General features: G+C 37.7%; 2 protein-coding genes across 6 annotated transcripts in view; one reads left to right on the forward strand and one right to left on the reverse strand.

Moving 5' to 3' along the window:
• Nucleotides 1-6,959: 6,959 nt before the first annotated feature.
• LOC134879124 (rho GTPase-activating protein 8-like) lies at nucleotides 6,960-14,222 on the forward strand. The gene is made up of 13 exons (XM_063905461.1): nucleotides 6,960-7,041; nucleotides 8,663-8,703; nucleotides 9,690-9,815; nucleotides 10,226-10,313; nucleotides 10,386-10,517; nucleotides 10,884-10,970; nucleotides 11,049-11,147; nucleotides 12,160-12,270; nucleotides 12,352-12,425; nucleotides 12,729-12,806; nucleotides 12,893-13,021; nucleotides 13,090-13,193; nucleotides 13,270-14,222. The coding sequence occupies exons 1-13, from the start codon at nucleotides 7,028-7,030 to the stop codon at nucleotides 13,483-13,485; spliced, it is 1,299 nt and encodes a 432-aa protein (XP_063761531.1). The 5' UTR covers nucleotides 6,960-7,027; the 3' UTR covers nucleotides 13,486-14,222.
• A 260-nt stretch (nucleotides 14,223-14,482) lies between these two features.
• phf21b (PHD finger protein 21B) overlaps nucleotides 14,483-18,856 on the reverse strand; it is a 35,976-nt gene continuing 31,602 nt past the window's right edge. For 4 of the 5 annotated variants that reach the window (XM_063905456.1, XM_063905455.1, XM_063905459.1 and 1 more), the window contains exons 14-15: nucleotides 18,749-18,852; nucleotides 14,483-18,664 (exon numbers count right to left, since the gene is read on the reverse strand). In XM_063905456.1, the coding sequence (XP_063761526.1) occupies nucleotides 18,395-18,664; nucleotides 18,749-18,852 (374 nt within the window). In that variant the 3' untranslated portion in view covers nucleotides 14,483-18,394. The remainder of the gene's footprint in view (nucleotides 18,665-18,748; nucleotides 18,853-18,856) is intronic. The other variant, XM_063905457.1, reaches the window with a different exon arrangement.

An 18,856-nucleotide genomic window follows, 5' to 3' on the forward strand; every position in this document is an offset into this window, starting at 1 on the left:
TATGGATGGATGTGGAGTTTTAATCACTGCGACTTTATCGCAGCGGAGGGAGAGTATTATTCTGCGTCGGCGCTGAGTGACTTCTGATGGAGGGTCTATTTTTAGTTTGTATTCCTCGAGTGTATATCAGGAGGCAGTACGCTGCGCTGGAAATTATCCCGGCATTGTATCATCCTACACGCTGATGAAGAGCAGCAGAAAATAAGAAACCTCTTCAAGTAGAGATAGTCTAAACGTCTTGGTTAAAACAGAAAATTATTTTTAAGGAACTGAAAGTGAGTTAGGTATTCATCCCTTTTATATCGAGTAAAACTACTTCATTATTAAAATGCACACAGATATACTTATACACAGCTTTTGTATCCCTGTATATTTCCACAGTTATTATTCTCTTTAATTTATTGCCCTCATATGACTCCCCTGCAGTTACACACACACAGAACACCTGTTAGTGTGTGTGTGTGTGTGTGTGTGTGTGTGTGTGTGTGTGTGTGTGTGTGTGTGTGTGTGTGTGTGTGTGTGTGTGTGTGTGTGTGTGTGTGTGTGTGTGTGTGTGTGTGTTGGACGGCCGCCTGAGAAAAGATGCCAAATGCAACTAGGGCGCTTTATTTGGCAGGAAGTCAGCGGGATGGAAAATAAAGGGAGCATGCAGAACAAACATGGCCGCCGTGTTTCTCCTTATGAAAGAGGCAGAACGGAGGGGGGGGGGGGCGGACGCACCCTGCCGTTCACCTCCTTCAAAAACAACACCCAAAATAAACGAGTCAAAGAGCAGCTTGTTTACCGACTGTCGGGAGGAGGTAAACAGGTTGTCGAGGAGCTGCAGACATCCTTCAGTCCTTTACTCTGAATTTAGGCTCTGGGGTCACAGTTTAAACTAGTTTACTGAAATAATATTGCGTGTTTTTCTTTTCTTTAGTGCACTTTCTTTATATTGCTGCGTATTGTTCTTCCTATTGTGTTTTGCTCTCTCCTCTTTAGACCCTTCAACCATTCTTTTATATTTAGTTATTTTTCTTTGTTTTTTTTCTCTGGATATTTTTACCTATTTATTTAAAATGTATTTCTTTTATTTCCCTTTATATTTCCAAATTATTATTATTTGTATAGTTCCAAATGTGTATAGTGTATTATTACATTTATTCCACACAATTTTTGTAATTTATTTTTATACGTCTATCTTTTTTTAATAAACCATAAATCCTCTCAGGTGGACGTACATCACCGGAGGAGAAAGTCCCTCGTTGACTCCTATAAATCCTCCCGAGCCTCGACCTCTGGAGGCCGTTACAGAGCGCCGTCCTTCAGAGCGACTCGGACATACGATCCATCAGCTTCCCCCCCGAACAGCATCCCCGCCTGACAGCGATGGGATGAGTGGAGGGGCTTTATGGAGCCGCTCAGGAACGCAGAGCTGCAGGAGTCCTGTTAAACTCCTCCGATCGATAAGTGACTGCGCCTCCGATACTCAGGAGGAGCATTAACCCGGGGCCATTCCCTCTGCAGTGAGCCGCCTGTCAGGGATCTGTTAAACCCAGCATCAGAGAATACCCACTGTTAGAGAGTGGTGTCGCTGTGTCCTGGAACTTTAGCCTCTGCAGACCGTTTACATGCACTGAAACCAGAACACACTACAGGAGAGGGGCGCCCCAGAGAGCAGAACAGGGCCTCTTTAAATATGAAGGAAACTGCACAAACAGATCCGTCGGTTTCACCTTTCCCTCCAAACTTTCCGTACTGAGACCAGAGGACACGCAGAGTGTGTTTGTGTGGTTTTGGACTCTTTTACTCGCAGGACAAAAATAACCTTTGTTGAAGACGATCCTGACGAGGCGATGCTTCAAATCCCCTCCAGGAGAACCACAAAGGTCAGAACCCAACTTTATTCTTCAATGCCACACCCTGCAGGTGAACGGCTGAAGTATTACACTGACAGATGAAACGTCCCCTCTTTATTCCGGACATGAACACTATACTTTTACACTAGAAGGGTTATGGATGAGGCGTTATGTGGTGCTAGCTGACTGAATTTAGGAGGAATCTAGAGAAAAGCAGCTGCAATCCTCTGAGCGTTTACATCAAATGCATATATTCGGGACACACAGCAAGTGTTGGCCTACATATTCTTATTCAATCTGTAAAAACAAATCTGATTTAAATAAAAAGATTCCTGTTGGATTTTCATAATTCAAGTCAAATTAGAAATGTTTATATTATAGTTATTTTGGTTTATTGCATTTATATTTACTTTGGTGGAATCCATATACTATACATGTCTTTCCTCTGTTGATTTTATTTCTTTAGCTCTTTTTTATCAAACTAAAATGTTTAAATATTAGTTTTTTTAATTTTCGATTTGTTTTAATGAATATCTCATCTATATAAACCTATAGATTTATATATAGATTTATATAGATTTGTATATATTTAGCTCTTTCTTTTTTTAACAAAACTAAAAAACTGTTTATAATTCTTTGTACTTTTTTATTCTCCACTTGTGTTTCTGATCAATGGAGCGACCAAAACAGATCTGTGTTCCTTTACAATAACCCTTGTAACGCGTCTCTAGAAACAGCCTCTGACGCCCCCTGAGATAACGCACTGTGATTAAAATACAGATGTTTTTATGATTCATCTCACAGCCTCATTAGCATCTCAGACCTGATGTCTGGACGCTCTCGCGGTTAATCTGCCGCATAATCCTCCCGAGGAGACGACAGGAAGGAAGGCAGCAGCAGGTCGTGTTGGTCAGATTTGAACAAGTTGCATTGTGGGAAGGGGAGGCTGCAGAGGGGAGATAACAGCGATGGCGGCCGTGCTTTCAAACAACCGGCTGCATGTCTTCCAGGATCAAGGACACAGAGCACCAGCACAGGGACCTGGATGAAATCAGCAGGTTGATGCATGGATGTGGCGTATCTGATCCATGCCCTTTACGTATACGTCTGATCCCACGGTAACAACGAAATAAAAACAGGTCATTATTCCCTCCCCGATTCTACTTTAGGCCTTTATTGCTGTGGAAGCATCCTTTAAAACAGCTGGATTTATTCAAGTTCCTATCCATACAAGAGTACTTTACACCAGCTGCTCTGTCCAATGGAACAATCCCATTGGCTCTTTGTGGAAGGACCCCTTAAAATGCTCACTTCTGGGTCAGCCTTTAAAAATACATCATCCCTTTATTCAACAGCTTCAATTAAGGGCAGGAAGCTGCATGGGTAGAGGAGGGAGGATATGTTACGGTTGAAGGATTCAGTGAGGTGCATCAAATCAAACCCATTGGAGGATACCCCTCAGACCTGGATCCTATTGGTGTTTACTGGTCTGGTGGACCTCCGTCGTCCTGCAGAGAGGTGTCTCCGTCCTCCAGTATTAATTACCAGTGAGCGCAGAGTCTCCGCGCAGAAAGTCATCAGGACCTTCAGATAACAACGGAAAATCAATTAAGGCGGTAATGTGGAGCGGCAGCCGGGGAGCCACATTGAAATGGTCTTCTGATTGTCCCCGACAGAGGTCACAGAAAGCAGTCAACACAAAACCGCAGCAGAACGACCCACTACCAGTGAACGCAGCACGGAGGCGTTGTTCATTTGGACGTTTTTCTTGGTATGTATAAATGTGATCATCAAACAGCTTAGTTGAATACTCTGTTCTGATTGGTCGATCTGGACATCATGCACTCTGTATAGAGGCGTGCAGGAATGAGTTAGCAGTCAATTGTCATGCATAAAATACAGAGTTGATGCTTTTACACACACACACACACACACACACACACACACACACACACACACACACACACACACACACACACACACACACACACACACACACACACACACACACACACTCAGGTCCCTGTGGAGCCCCGGAGGCTGAATAGAAACCAACAATTGTTCCTCTGGAGATAACGGCTCTCTCTGTGATTTATGAAAACATTCTCCCAGCATGCACCTGGATTACCATCTCGCTCCATGAACATACGGGGGGTGCAGATATCAGGAAATACACACATTTATTCAGTCTTATCGCCAACAGGCATTTGATTGTTTCTTTTAATATTCATGTTTGTATTTCTTTTGATTTGTTATTATTATTTGTATATATATATATTCATCCAATTCAATTCTGATAAACTTATATGTATTAGTTTTGTCTCCAGGAAGCTGAAATGATATCAGAGAAATATCCCCACTTTCTTATTTAGACAGACTTCTTTATCAATCCCATGCTGTGAACCGTGCAGAACCTGCAGTCTGGTTCTGCACAGATTGGGTATCATGACCTCAGGGTCTGTCCTGGGGGGGGGCAGCTGTGTGAGTGTGGTCTGTGGATGAAGAGATAAGACCTCCATCAGCTGCAGGAGGAGAGGAGCTGCAACGTGGACCTCTGCTGGCTGCAGCGCTGCAGCACAGGAGCAACCCTACAGCGGCCTCTGTGGTGCTCCCTCTCCTGGAGTGTGTTTCTGTGCATGTCAACGGTCTGCAAAGGCCAAAATCACAAAGTTCCGGAACACGGCGACATCACCACGGAACACTCCAACATTGTAATTCATGTTTTCGTCTCGGTTTTCTGACAGTTAGTTTATTTTGTCTCGTTCCCCTCTCACTGTGTTGATGTATCTCCCAGTGATGGTCCCAGTCCACCAGCCTGAGAGAGTCAGATTTGTGCTGGCTGTGATTAAGCTCATCAGTATTCTCCCCCATATTTGGGTCACACAGTCCCTATGTACTCCCTTCATTTGCATAATCACAGAATACCATATCAACCAACCCCCTTTATCTTTCATTTCCTCCAGTGCTCACAGATATATTTTAGGGGCAAGACTTTGTGGAGAAGATAAGAAAACATATCAGTATGTAGAGTCCCTACTTTAAAGAGTCCTCTCCTGCTGATGTTCAGGTGTATATCAGTATGTAGTGTCCCTACTTTAAAGAGTCCTCTCCTGCTGATGTTCAGGTGTATATCAGTATGTAGAGTCTCTACTTTAAAGAGTCCTCTCCTGCTGATGTTCAGGTGTATATCAGTATGTAGAGTCTCTACTTTAAAGAGTCCTCTCCTGCTGATGTTCAGGTGTATATCAGTATGTAGAGTCTCTACTTTAAAGAGTCCTCTCCTGCTGATGTTCAGGTGTATATCAGTATGTAGAGTCTCTACTTTAAAGAGTCCTCTCCTGCTGATGTTCAGGTGTATATCAGTATGTAGTGTCTCTACTTTAAAGAGTCCTCTCCTGCTGATGTTCAGGTGTATATCAGTATGTAGTGTCTCTACTTTAAAGAGTCCTCTCCTGCTGATGTTCAGGTGTATATCAGTATGTAGTGTCTCTACTTTAAAGAGTCCTCTCCTGCTGATGTTCAGGTGTATATCAGTATGTAGTGTCTCTACTTTAAAGAGTCCTCTCCTGCTGATGTTCAGGTGTATATCAGTATGTAGAGTCTCTACTTTAAAGAGTCCTCTCCTGCTGATGTTTAGGTGTATATCAGTATGTAGAGTCCCTACTTTAAAGAGTCCTCTCCTGCTGATGTTCAGGTGTATATCAGTATGTAGAGTCTCTACTTTAAAGAGTCCTCTCCTGCTGATGTTCAGGTGTATATCAGTATGTAGTGTCTCTACTTTAAAGAGTCCTCTCCTGCTGATGTTCAGGTGTATATCAGTATGTAGCGTCTCTACTTTAAAGAGTCCTCTGCTTCTCCCTTTCCCTACTTTGGTTGAGCAGATAATGATGATATAACATAGAGACCCAGAAGACGCTGCAGACCGGCTCTCCTCCTCTCTTCTGTAATAATGGAAACCCCCTATCTGACTAGTGATGTCTTTATTCTGTCTCCTGTAACTCCAGCTTTTGTTCCAACAGAAGACAAAGCCTGTTTCTGAAACGCCTCAGAGTTGCTGACAGCTTTGCATATGAATGTAATTTGTGAGTGGAATAAACCCTTCACCCCCCCAGGACTTCCCTTTAACTCAGCGGGAGCCGTCAGAGACTCCAGATTTCAGACACAGCTGCAGGAATTTAAATCCAGTTTGACCTCCAAAAAAAGGAGGTTTTACAAATACAGAAGAGTAAATATGCTTGTAATTGTTGATGTAATTCAGGTCTAAACTGTGGCTTTGTGTTTCTGTTATTAATGAATATTGTTGTTTTCATTTTGAGTTTCATTGCTTCATTTAATGTGATGACCTTGAGTGCCATTACAAAAATAAGACATTTATAATTTCATTTAATTCTTGTTTTCTTTCCGTTCAAAAGCAGTCGGATATTGGCTGCTGGTGGCTTATCTCAGTCCAGCAGATGTCAGGATTTCCCTCCCCTTTTAGTGATCTTTAAATCCTGTGTTTTACTTTCTAGAAATTACTTTTTTTAAACAGGTGAAGAGTAACTAAGTATATTTACTCAAGTACAATATCTGAGTACTTTTACTAATGTAGAAAGAACACCACTCAATGTCATAAATAATTAATAAGTGTTCTTCTCCTTTTGTCAAGCACTGTATTTTAATTGTATGGCACGTTGATCTCATCTCGTTATTTCAGGTTTTTATTTGACTTTGTGTGATTTCTTATTTGTTATTCTTCTTATTTTTAAATTCCTGTTTTATTATCACTTTTACTACCTAGATTTGTTAAGGAGCAATTATACTGCTGAATAAATATATTGTTAGCATTATTTTATGTATCTTACTTATACTTTTCGGCAATAACACTACAGATCCCACTTTCAACATTAACATCATTACACTACTGCTTATAATAAATACAAAAACATTTTAAAATATAGATTGCTATTGTATAATGTAGTGCAATGTCCTTAGTATTATTTTATGTGTATTTTATTAATTTTTTCATCCTTAAATGAAGTTTTTCCTCCATTTATTTAAACGTTTATTTTTTAAAAGGACTAAAAACAAAGTGATTGGGTCATGTTTGCTCTTGCACTGCGCATGCGCGTTACTCCGCAGCTGGCGGATGTTTGAGGAAGTTGGATCAACTTTCTCTACCTGTGGGGTTTTAGTCAGATCAGCTTCATATGTACCACTACAGGTGAGTGCTTTACGACTTTATACCTCCTTTAATCTCCCTTAAACCTGATCTAACATCTTGTAAAGCATCTGTACCTATAACATGTGATATTTAAGGGGTATGTGTCGCTGATAAATCTCACTTTACTGAATTAGCAGGTGCTAAGATGCTAATTGTTTTTAGGTTCCTGTTATCTGTGGGTTAGCTTTCCTGGTGTTAGCATGTTAGCTACCTGATGTTCACCTGTACTGTGAGATGTATTGAACGTGTATTAAAAGTTCCCTCAGCTCACTTTAGTAGTTCAGTTTGTAGTTAACTAAATAAGTCGTTTAGTTTAAATATCATAAAGTGAAGCAGCAGTGGAAAATACTATGTTCCTGTATTCAAACTGTGCTCACACTATTAGCAGCACTCCTTATTTTCTATGATTTACTCATTCATTTGTGAATTGTTGTTTCAGTTATTTTATTCTATTTAGTTTTATTTAACTTCATTTCCTTTAACTTATAGTTTTCTTTTATTAACTTATAGTTTTCTTTTATGAACTTATAGTTTTCTTTTATTAAGTTATAGTTTTCTTTTATTAACTTATAGTTTTCTTTTATTAACTTATAGTTTTCTTTTATGAACTTATAGTTTTCTTTTATTAACTTATAGTTTTCTTTTATTAACTTATAGTTTTCTTTTATTAACTTATGTTTTCTTTTATTAACTTATAGTTTTCTTTTATTAACTTAGTTTTCTTTTATTAACTTATAGTTTTCTTTTATTAACTTATAGTTTTCTTTTATTAACTTATAGTTTTCTTTTATTAACTTATAGTTTTCTTTTATTAACTTATAGTTTTCTTTTATTAACTTATAGTTTTCTTTTATTAACTTATAGTTTTCTTTTATGAACTTAGTTTTCTTTTATTAACTTATAGTTTTCTTTTATTAACTTATAGTTTTCTTTTATTAACTTATAGTTTTCTTTTATTAAGTTATAGTTTTCTTTTATTTAACTTAGTTTTCTTTTATTAAGTTGTAGTTTTCTTTTATTAACTTATAGTTTTCTTTTATTAAGTTATAGTTTTCTTTTATTAACTTAGTTTTCTTTTATTAAGTTATAGTTTTCTTTTATTAACTTATAGTTTTCTTTTATTAACTTAGTTTTCTTTTATTAAGTAACTCTTGTGTTTTATTTATTATTTGTAATATTTAATTTGATGTTATTTAATTATTTTTCCACAATATTTAAAATGCAGTGTTTTTAATTTGCACATTTACTCGAGTGCTGTATTTCAGTTTCATTTTGAGCTACATGTACTGAAGTGTTTCCATTTTCTGCCGCTCATATTTCTTCCTTTTATCAAATGAACTGATCTTTCCGTTCTGTCATTTGTATCTTTTTTATTTTGTATTCATCTAATTATGTTCAATAGTATTGTATTATTATACTTATTATTTAACAGCTCTTTATTTATTAGAAACATCCTTTTTCAAATGTGGTTTAAAATGAACCCTGTCTTTCAGCGTCTAAAGTAAAGACTGTATTTTTCAGTTTAACCTCTTTTAATAAATCCTTATTTTTTAAGATTTTTTCCCCTAAAATCTGTGTTTATGAGTCTTATTATTTATTTGTGTTTTTCCTTCATGAACAGAATGAGTTCAGCACCAGATCTGGAGCAGCTGGCAGAAATAGGTGAGATAAATACACTCCAAACAACGTAAACATCTGTCAACAACTAACAGAATAAAGTTTAGGAAGCAGCAAGAAGCTATTTCACACTAAACTCTTTACTTTGGCTTATTCAGTTGAACCTTTTTCTGTGAAACTTCCTGGTTTATTTGATAGTTTATTGCTTCACTTTTTGGGAAATGACTAATGGCTTCATGAGCTAAAATAAACGTTTAGCTTTCAGTTTAGGATCCGGGTTAGTCATGACTTCAAAATGACTTTCAGGTCTTAAAACATGTATTTTCCATCATTAAGTCTGTGTGTTATCAGCTGCTTTAATACAACAACATATAGTCATTTCTAGATAAACATCAGTGCAGTATTTATGTAGAGTTTCTGAGGTTCTCTGTACTTCAGTTTTACAGTTGTATGATGTGTGGTCTCCCCTCCTGCCTCTTTGAGCTAAGTGCAGCCGTTGGTCCGGTCACTTCCTGTCTGTTATCTGTGTTTGGATACAACACTTCCGTCAGCGCTGCAGAGTAAACACTAAACCTCCCCCCGGCCTCTAATCTCTGGTTTCAGGAAAAGTTAGATAAGGAAATAATTCACTAACTGTTGGGCGGGGCGGGAAGCTGAGATTGTGCTGAGAGATCCGGGGGCTTCCGTCTCTGTTTTAACATTTAAACCAACCTTTATTATAACGAGATTCCAAACCTGTTCAGCATGTCAGGGAATCTCTGTAAAGGAGAATAGGGAAAGTTCAATGTTACTACTTAAATTGGTCACATAGCAACCTTCAATGAAGAGTTTGAAGTAAAGCGTTATGATTTGTATTGTCCCCTGAATTTGATTTACATTTGAACTGAAATATCTTACAGACTGAGATTCTCTGTATGTACTTCGCATATTTCAGATAATTCACCTGAGACTGATTCACCTCCATCCCCGGGTCTTTACCTCCTTCCAGGGAGTGATGAATGTTGTTTCTGATGTCTTGTTTCTGGTGACAGAGCTACAGAAGGAGGAAGAGGAGGATGAAGATCAGAGCTGCGTTACAGACGGTCCAAACAGCTTCAGCCCGGATCCGTCTCACCCGTACTACGACGTCGCCCGACACGGCATCATCCAGGTCTGCGGTCAGTACAATACATATTTCAGAATTATATAAAAATGTCAGCTAGGATTTACTGGATCTGTTTATTGACTGTTTTTAGATTTATAACATTTGATCTTAAGATATCTCACAGTTTTTGTAATAAATATAAATAATTAGATTTTATTTTTGTGTTTTTATTTAAACATTTGTTTTCTTTTAATCATTATTTCTTTGCTTTGCATTCAAGAGAATATTTTGCTTCTTAATTTAATTTTCTAAGAAATCTGTTTGTTTTTTTCAGTGTTAAAAAATATTGTCAACAAAAATTGATTTAGAAAAATGAAAAAAGTGAGTTTCCTGTCAGAGTTTCCATAATGTCATTAAAACAAGGTGCAGATATAGTGAAGCGTTCCTCCTGCGGCTCTCTGAACCCGTGTTTCCGTCCTCCAGGTGACGATAAGTTCGGCAGGAAGCTGATCGTGTTCAGCAGCTGCTGTCTGCCTCCGTCTCACCAGCTCAACCACCGCCGCCTGCTGGAGTACGGACAGGAAGAGCTCTGTGATTACTGACAGCGCTCTCTCTGCAGGCGTTAACAGGTGTCTCTCCGCAGGTACCTGAAGTTCACTCTGGACCAGTACGTGGAGATGGACTACATCCTGGTCTACTTCCATCACGGTCTGAGGAGCAGCAACAAGCCGTCCGTGAAGTGGCTCAGAGAGGCGTACGCAGAGTTCGACAGGAAGTAGGTTTTATAATGTGAATAATTGTTGCTGTAATGGATTTAAAAAAGCCCATTTTCCTCCAAAGTTTTATCGTTTTTATTTCAAACATTTCACTTTATTCACTTCATTTAATGTTTCCTTTATATAAATGATTTATGGATGTTTTGATATTAATATAGGTGTTTAGAATCATTGTTTTCTCTCAGGGAAGTGTTTCATTATAACCTCATGTATTTTAGGCATCCTTTGATTTTCTTTTCCAGGAAAACATTGTGAATTTTTCTGCTGAGCATTATTTTTGTATCGTTTGCATAAAGAATCATTTAATGTAAATTCATAAATCTGTTTGTGTCTTCTTTAATTATTTGTCTGTTGTTTGTTGACAGATACAAGAAGAACATGAAGACTCTGTTCGTCGTTCATCCCACAAACTTCATCAGAATCGTCTGGAACATTTTCAAACCTCTGATCAGGTGAGAGCCAGGAGAAGCACTCTGTCAGATTGACCCATTTCTTCCTCTGTTATTTCAAGTTTCATCTTTCTTCTTCAGTCACAAGTTTGGTAAGAAGCTGACGTACGTGAACTACCTGACGGAGCTCAGAGAACACCTGAACTACGAGCAGCTGATCATCCCGGCTGACGTCCTCAGGTCGAGATGAATTCTTGTTCCAATAATTCAATGTTTGTTTTTCTCTTTAAACAAACTGACGTTATCATGTCTTACATTTCAATTACAGCTAAATCTGTCAATCATTCTTTCTTATAAATAACAAATACATCAAAGACTGCTGGACCGTAAAAATGTAAAGTCCCAAATATGAGTTTAGATTTAGAAAGTACTTCAAATCAAATAAAAGTCACCTAAAATAATGAGAATTAAATACAATATAAAGTTAAATTAAGAAATAAAAGTCTTTGTATTCATTAATATTTAAATTGATTTATTTTGTTTAATCCTGAATACTTTCTTAATAATATTATATATTATAATATATTAATAATATAATATTATAATATATATAATATTATATTATATATAATATAATATTATTAATAATATTATATTATTAATAATATTATATATATTATAATATTATTAATAATATAATATTATAATATATATAATATTATATTATATATAATATAATATTATTAATAATATTATAATATATATTATAATATTATTAATAATATAATATTATTAATAATATTATATTATATATAATATAATATAATATTATTAATAATATTATATTATATTATATATAATATAATATTATTAATAATATAATATTATTAATAATATTATATTATATATAATATAATATAATATTATTAATAATATTATATTATATTATATATATAATATTATTAATAATATTATTAATAATATTATATATATAATATAATATATTATAATATAATATAATATAATATAATATATTATAATATATTATATTATAATATAATATATTATATTATATTATAATATAATATATTATATTATAATATTATATATTATATTATATTATAATATAATATATTATATTATAATATTATATATTATAATATATTATATTATATTATTATTAATATTATATTATATATTATATTATATTAATAATAATAATAATAACCTGGTTTTATTTCCTCTCTCTCAGACACGATGAGAAGCTGCGAGCAGCTCAGAAAGGAGGCCCCCCTCCCTCAGTGAAAAGCCCCCCACCCCGACCCCCCCTCCCCACTCAGCAGTTCGGAGTCAGCCTGCAGTAGTGAGTCTTTTCACACAAACAAACAAAGTACACAACATGTAAACAGATGAATAACAAATATTAATGTTGTCTGTGTTTCAGCCTCCGAGAGAAAAACCCAGAGGCCGTAATTCCTCCGGTGATGTCTCAGACCGTCACCTACCTGAAGGAGAAAGGTGAGTCCTCCCTTAAGAACTATAATACTAATTAGAGTTTGTTTTCTTTGAGGTATTTCAGCTTTATATATTTTTGGACATAAGAATAAATTAAGACGTGTAAGGAGAAGCCAAGAGGAGGAACATTATCCACTAAAAAAGGAAGGATCAAATCTAAAGTCAGAAACAGCTGATTACTAATATCTAAAAACTCAGAGAAATGTTTAAAATAATGCAAGGATGAAGAAGGGAAAATATTTAGGAATGATCTTTTAAGACAAGTGTGTGTGTGTGTGTGTGTGTGTGTGTGTGTGTGTGTGTCAGGTCTGAACACAGAGGGGATCTTCAGGCGTTCGGCTCGGGTTCAGATCATCAAAGACGTTCAGAAGCTTTATAACCTGGGTGAGCGGAGCCCCTCGTCTCCTTGTCCAATCAGAAGGCTTCATTTAACACCTTTATTTTACCCCCCCCCCTCCTCCCCCCCCCAGGTAAGCCAGTGGACTTTAACAACTATGACGACGTCCATGTTCCCGCCGCCATCCTGAAGACGTTCCTCAGAGAGCTTCCTGAACCCCTGCTCACCTTCACCGCCTACACACACATCCAGGACTTCCTCAGTGAGCACACACACACACCCCCACACACACATACACACACACACAGGTTCTGATGTTGATGTCTGCAGGTGTGGAGAGCAGTCTGCGGGTGTCCCGGTGCAGACAGGTGATGGAGAGTCTCCCTGAACACAACCTCCTGGTAGCTGAGTACCTGCTGGGCTTCCTGCACACGGTGAGTCCTGAAGGGGGGGGGGGGTATTTCCCTCCTTGTATATCTCAGTTCTAAAGTAATATACCCCCCCCCCCAGGTGTCCCAGCAGAGCCTGCTGAACCGGATGAGCTCCTCTAACCTGGCCTGTGTGTTCGGGGTGAACCTGGTCTGGCCCCGGCACGGCTCCATCTCTCTCTCCGCTCTGACGCCCATCAACATGTTCACCGAGGTCCTCATCGAGCACTTCCCCACCGTGTTCGGTTCCCGCTGCCCCCCCGGGTCCCGCTGCCCCCCCACCCGGCCCACCCCCTGAAGCTGCAGACAAAAACACCGTTTTATACCGTTTTTTAAAATAGACTTTTTCTAGCGTTTTTATTGGACACTGAAAGACTTTCAAAATAAAATACCCCATAATTATCTGGAGGTGTTTCTTCTGATGTGGAGAAAATATCCTAAATCTAAAAGCCCGATTTGAAGACGAACGATTGTCTTTTTTCTACGTTTTTTCAATTTTTTACTTTTTAGTCTTTTTTTTGTTCTGTGCAAGACTTTCAAAATAAAATATCCCCAAACTAGCTGGAGGGTTTCCCCTGGAGGCTCTGACGTTTGTTCTTGAAAGAAAACCAAAATCTAAGGGTCCAAGTTCTCCAGTTTTTAGAATATAATAATAAGAGCGTGTAAGAATTTCAAAATAAAATGCCCTTATCAAAATAAGATGCGGTGTCGGACGATATTTGACAAACTCGTTATTAAGAAGATTATTACTCAAGAATTCTGATGCAGAATCTGTATGACTCTGAGAGGGAAACACTAACTCTGTCATGTTGTTTCTTATTGTTTCCTGCAGTGAGTTGTGTTGTTTGTGTTGTTTGTGTTGATTGTGTTGTGTTAAGATCTCTTTGTGTATTTTTCACCTAACTCTGACTAATGGAATGTAAACATTGTGTAATTTCTAATCAGTCAAAGAGACGTTTGTCGTGAAAAATGTTAAAAAGGTCATTTTAAGGAATTTCATTAAAAAGAATAAAGTGATAAAAAGTTCTGAAAGAACGACTGCGTCTGCGACTGCGTCTGCGACTGTCAGCGACTCTGTCTGCGACTGCGACTGCGTCTGCGACTCTGTCTGCGACTGCACTACTTTTCCCATTCTGGCAAAATGGCATAGTATAGTATGTCCGAAAAACATGAGTAAATATAATGAAATCACCAGGAAATACAAATGTGTAAAATCCGTCACATGGTGTTTACTCTTACCACGGTATTACAAACACCGGTTATTCGTCGTGTAAATCACACTCAGATGGACCGACTTTGTTCTTGAATTTTCTTTATTAATGAATCCATTTTTTGTAAGAACTTGGTACAAAAAAGTGAGACTAACTCTTTAATCATTTACCAACTTCCATCAATCGACTTGTTAATGCATCATAAAGAAGAAAAACTACATTGGCATATTAAAGACAAACACGTTCCTATACACACTATCCACTGGACAGCCCCTTTATGAACCACAAAGAAAAACTTCTACACACACTTGGTATCCCCCTCTAAACGTGTCGTCTCCTCGTGGCGAATCAAACGTCGTGAGCTCCAGAATGCAGAACCGGAAATAATAAAGGTCCGGTGTTCTGGTCTTTATTTTTTATTATTAGCTCCTTGATAAAAGAATATAAAAATGTTCTAACTTTGTTTTGTTCAAATGTCGTGTCGTGTATTAAAATAGATCTGTTTACGCACAGTTTCTCCCGGAGAAGATTTCTAGGAACGGATGACAAGGGGTTTTTTTCGGGGATGGACGATGCTTAGTTTTTTATTCGGCGCTGATATGGTTTCCTTTTTGATTTCCTCGATATGCATCACATGGTACATTCCGGTACAACCCCTCGGAGAGATTCACACACTGATGATGATTTACTCTTTAATAAAGGCAAGGTAGGTTCAGAGTTAATGCAGACGACGCGCTTCAGAGGCGGAGCCGGGAGCTTTCACAATTGTTTAAAATGTTGGATTAAAGAAAGACGAGACTTTCTGAGATTAAAGAAATCCATCGTGTGGAAATGTGTTTCAAAGAACCAAATTATTTCTCATGATTTTTTTAAGTGAACTTTTGATCTTATCGTGATTTATACTTTTTCACGTTTTAAATTAGTTCATTCATGGGAACATGTTCCAACCTGAACAGAATTACACTTCCACTGTTTCAAATCGTAAAGGGGTGATTTTTAAACCTGAAAATGAATATTTATTTTATTTGATCTCAGATAATTAGTTTGTGAGATTATTCGCGTTCATTTGAATCTTTTTGTTCGGAAATGTTTTATTTGAATCCCAAAAATCACATTTTTCTCTGTTTGTGTTCAAATGGTTTTCAATTTGGTTTTTAGAAGAGTGATTTTGGGGCCAATTTACTAAAAGCTCCGCAGGCTCTGTGTTCTGAACGCATCAAATATATATATTTAAAACAAAACGTGTGCATCTGGCTCAGAGCGGAGAGTGACAGCGGGACAGAAAACATGTTCTTTGTTTAAACTCAAATCATTTAAACTTCACAAATTCTTTTTTCTCTAAATCTCATCTTTTTTTACACATTTTTTGTGAGTTTTTTTTTGTTTAGAATGAATTTATTCTGGTGTTTGTTTGTTTCCATATTGCTCGTTTTTTATCCTTTCGGGGTTTTTTCTGCCACTGACGCCACGGACGCACCGATATATATGTAATAATATTTCATATTTTAGTTTGTGCCGTACAGTTTGGATCTTTAAGATCTTTGATACTTCAGAGGTGACCTGGATATGATAATAAAAAATAAATACAAACGAAATAAAAGCTAAATAAATAAACAGCTCCTCTCTCTTCAGACTCCCTCTCTTCTGATAAAGGCATTTCTCCCTCTGGATTTTTGTATTTGTTCATCTTGTGCATCGTCTGTGTGAAATATGAAACATAAGAAGAAATGTTGAAACACGTAAACTTCTGGACCAGCAGGAAGACACTCGGGACGCAGTTTGAACATTCGTCCCTTTTTCTGATTCGCTGGTTTCTACAAGAAGAAAAGGATGGAAAATAAAGACCTGATTTATTTACCGGCCGTTTGTTTGTGAGGCAGTGTTCATCGTCAGGCTCGTCGTCAGACATGAGTTAAATAAAGTTACGCAGAAAATATAAAAAAGAGGCGGAGAGAGAGAGAGATGGTCCCAGTACAAAAACAAAGAAAACGTTTTTGGCATATTTTCTATACTGGTTTAAAGGGGAGGAGGGGCGTGACCCAACTCTGACGTCTCTGCGTCTACACGTCTGCTTTCTGCAACACAGGACCATATCCGGATTACTGTCAACAAACACAGACCGGATACGTGTTGGTGTTGGTGAGAGAAATATTGGGGATAAAACAGAAGTTTTCTCTGATTCTTTTCATTTCAAACTAGAGATTTCTGCACAAATTAAAATATGTAAATGTCTTTTGTTGGCTCTGGAAAGTTTTGAGGGACAGTTTCATAAAGCTAATTATGAGTTCATCAATTCAAGTTGCAGCCAGAATGATGACTCTAGATCTGTTACCAACAAAATATGCTAATTTGACTTCTAAATAAAAAGGCAGCTGTTTTTCTCTAATTGAATCTGTATTTCAGATGTTTAAAAGGTTTTCTGAATTGTAATTCATTTTTTATATTTGGAAACATTACAGAGATGATGATGGCGTGTTAGGGTTACCAAGCAACAACATTTATAAAAATAACCATTTGTAGAAGTTTGAGGGGATTACAACGAACGCATTTCAGAGAGCAAAGCTGTGCATCAAAATCTAATATTCTGTAAAGCGTTGTAGTGGAAACATGAGGTGAAAACATGAGGTGAATTTTGGGCAAATTGTTCTGATTTTTTAATGAATTTTTCTCTCAATTTTTTTATTTTAAATGTTTTTGTTCTCCTTAAATCTGTGAAATGGATCTCCAGTGTTTTTAAAGATATTATTCTTGGTTTTTTTCGGGTTGCTGTCAGAAAGCAAACGTATAAACCTGAGAGACGTTCAGTTCCAGTCATGTGATTCAGTAGAAAACAGAAAACCTGCGATGATATCAATAATAATAATACAACATATGTACAGTGATCCCTTGAATACTCACATTTATCGACAGGCATCGGCATGAAAATACTAAAATCTGAACTAGAAACGCTACTTTCTGTAGTTTTATCTTAAATACTTTTTTCTTTGACTCTATTAATACTGAAAAACGTTATTCTCTGTTTTTGTTTTGAAGGCTCGTATGCGTTCACATACACGATGAAAACATTTTCCTGAATATTTATGGCAGAAACCCCGGAACAAACATCTATATTTAATGTACACTCCGCTAACTACCTACACGCTGAATATTCTTAAAAAAAGGGAAATATCTTTTGGGCCGCCGCGCACTCCGACGTCCCGCGGCTACGCTAACTCCTCGTCATAAATACATTAAGGCCGTTAATAATAAATAGAAAAAAGAACATAAAAAAAGAAATCTCGTAAGCACTGTAGGTGTTGGGTTTTAAAAAATACTGGAGAGGCTCGTTCAGTTCTTGTGGGTTTTTTTTTTCGGCCCCTCGGACAAAAAACTAAAGGTGTGTGTAGTGCTGCAGGTAGCTGAAACAATCCGTCAGAGGGGGAGACAAGCGCCAGAATGACCATGGTTATCATCCAATGGGGCCAATTATTGAAAAAAGCCACCATTCAGAACATCATCCAGCTGATGAAACAGTGTTTTACCTCCACTGGATCAATTTGGGTATTGAATACATGTTAATTCACAATTTAGAAACTCCTTCAGGGCTTAACAGCACTAACACTAGTCTTCTACGTTAGCAGAATGAGTTAGCCGACACCTCCACCAACGGTTATTTTGGCTTAGATACGGTATAAAGAAGCCTCTGAGTCACTCCTGACCTCTGAATTTGGTTTCTACAGGGTCAGAAATGTAGGATTAGACCCCCGGATCTTTCATATAGAGCCAGTTAAACAGATTTTATGGCAAAAAATGACGTGTCCAAGCCATAATTGGCGGATTCTGATTGGCTAACGAGCTTATTCAAAGGGAGCCAATTAAGCTCTTGGATCCTCCTCTGAGAGACCTCCCTGGTTTACTCATTTATCTGCAGCACTAGTGGGGGGATTCTTCATTTTGGACGGACAGGAAGTCGTCGTGTTATTAAAAAAAACAGATAAATAAAAAAAGGGGGCGGGGCTAGTTGTTGGCGTCCGGGCTCTCCATTGGTTGGCTGCTGCTGCTGCTGGTGTTTTTGCTCCAGTTGGTGCTGAGCAGCGAGGAGGCATTGCTGTTGGCGATGGCGATGGCGGTGGGGGTGGCGGTGGGGGTTGTTGTGGTTGTTGTTGTCATGGAGACGTGGATCAGCTGGTCCTGCTGGATGAGGAGGATGAGATCCCGGAGGCGCTGCAGAGACGAGGTGGTGTCGCGCTGCTGCAGCAGGAGGCGCTCTCGCTGCTCCATGCACTGCTAACCACAGGAAACAGCAGCGTCAACTTCCTGTGTGTGTGTGTGTGTGTGTGTGTGTGTGTGTGTGTGTGTGTGTGTGTTTACTTTGAGTGTCTCATTCAGCTTGTCGTCCTGATCCTCCAGGTGAGTGAACTCCTTCTTCAGCTCCGAGTTTCTTCGGAGCAGCCGTCGCTTCTCCTCCTGCCGCACTGC

The sequence above is a fragment of the Eleginops maclovinus genome, chromosome 17 (assembly GCF_036324505.1).
Source record: "Eleginops maclovinus isolate JMC-PN-2008 ecotype Puerto Natales chromosome 17, JC_Emac_rtc_rv5, whole genome shotgun sequence".
Lineage (NCBI taxonomy): Eukaryota > Metazoa > Chordata > Actinopteri > Perciformes > Eleginopidae > Eleginops > Eleginops maclovinus.

Bases quoted from the DNA above. Each gene is read 5' to 3' on its own strand.
- LOC134879124 (XM_063905461.1), top strand. The intron at 11,148-12,159 runs GTCGAGATGAAT...CCTCTCTCTCAG, and splicing joins ATCCCGGCTGACGTCCTCAG to ACACGATGAGAAGCTGCGAG. The intron at 12,807-12,892 runs GTGAGCGGAGCC...TCCCCCCCCCAG, and splicing joins TCAGAAGCTTTATAACCTGG to GTAAGCCAGTGGACTTTAAC.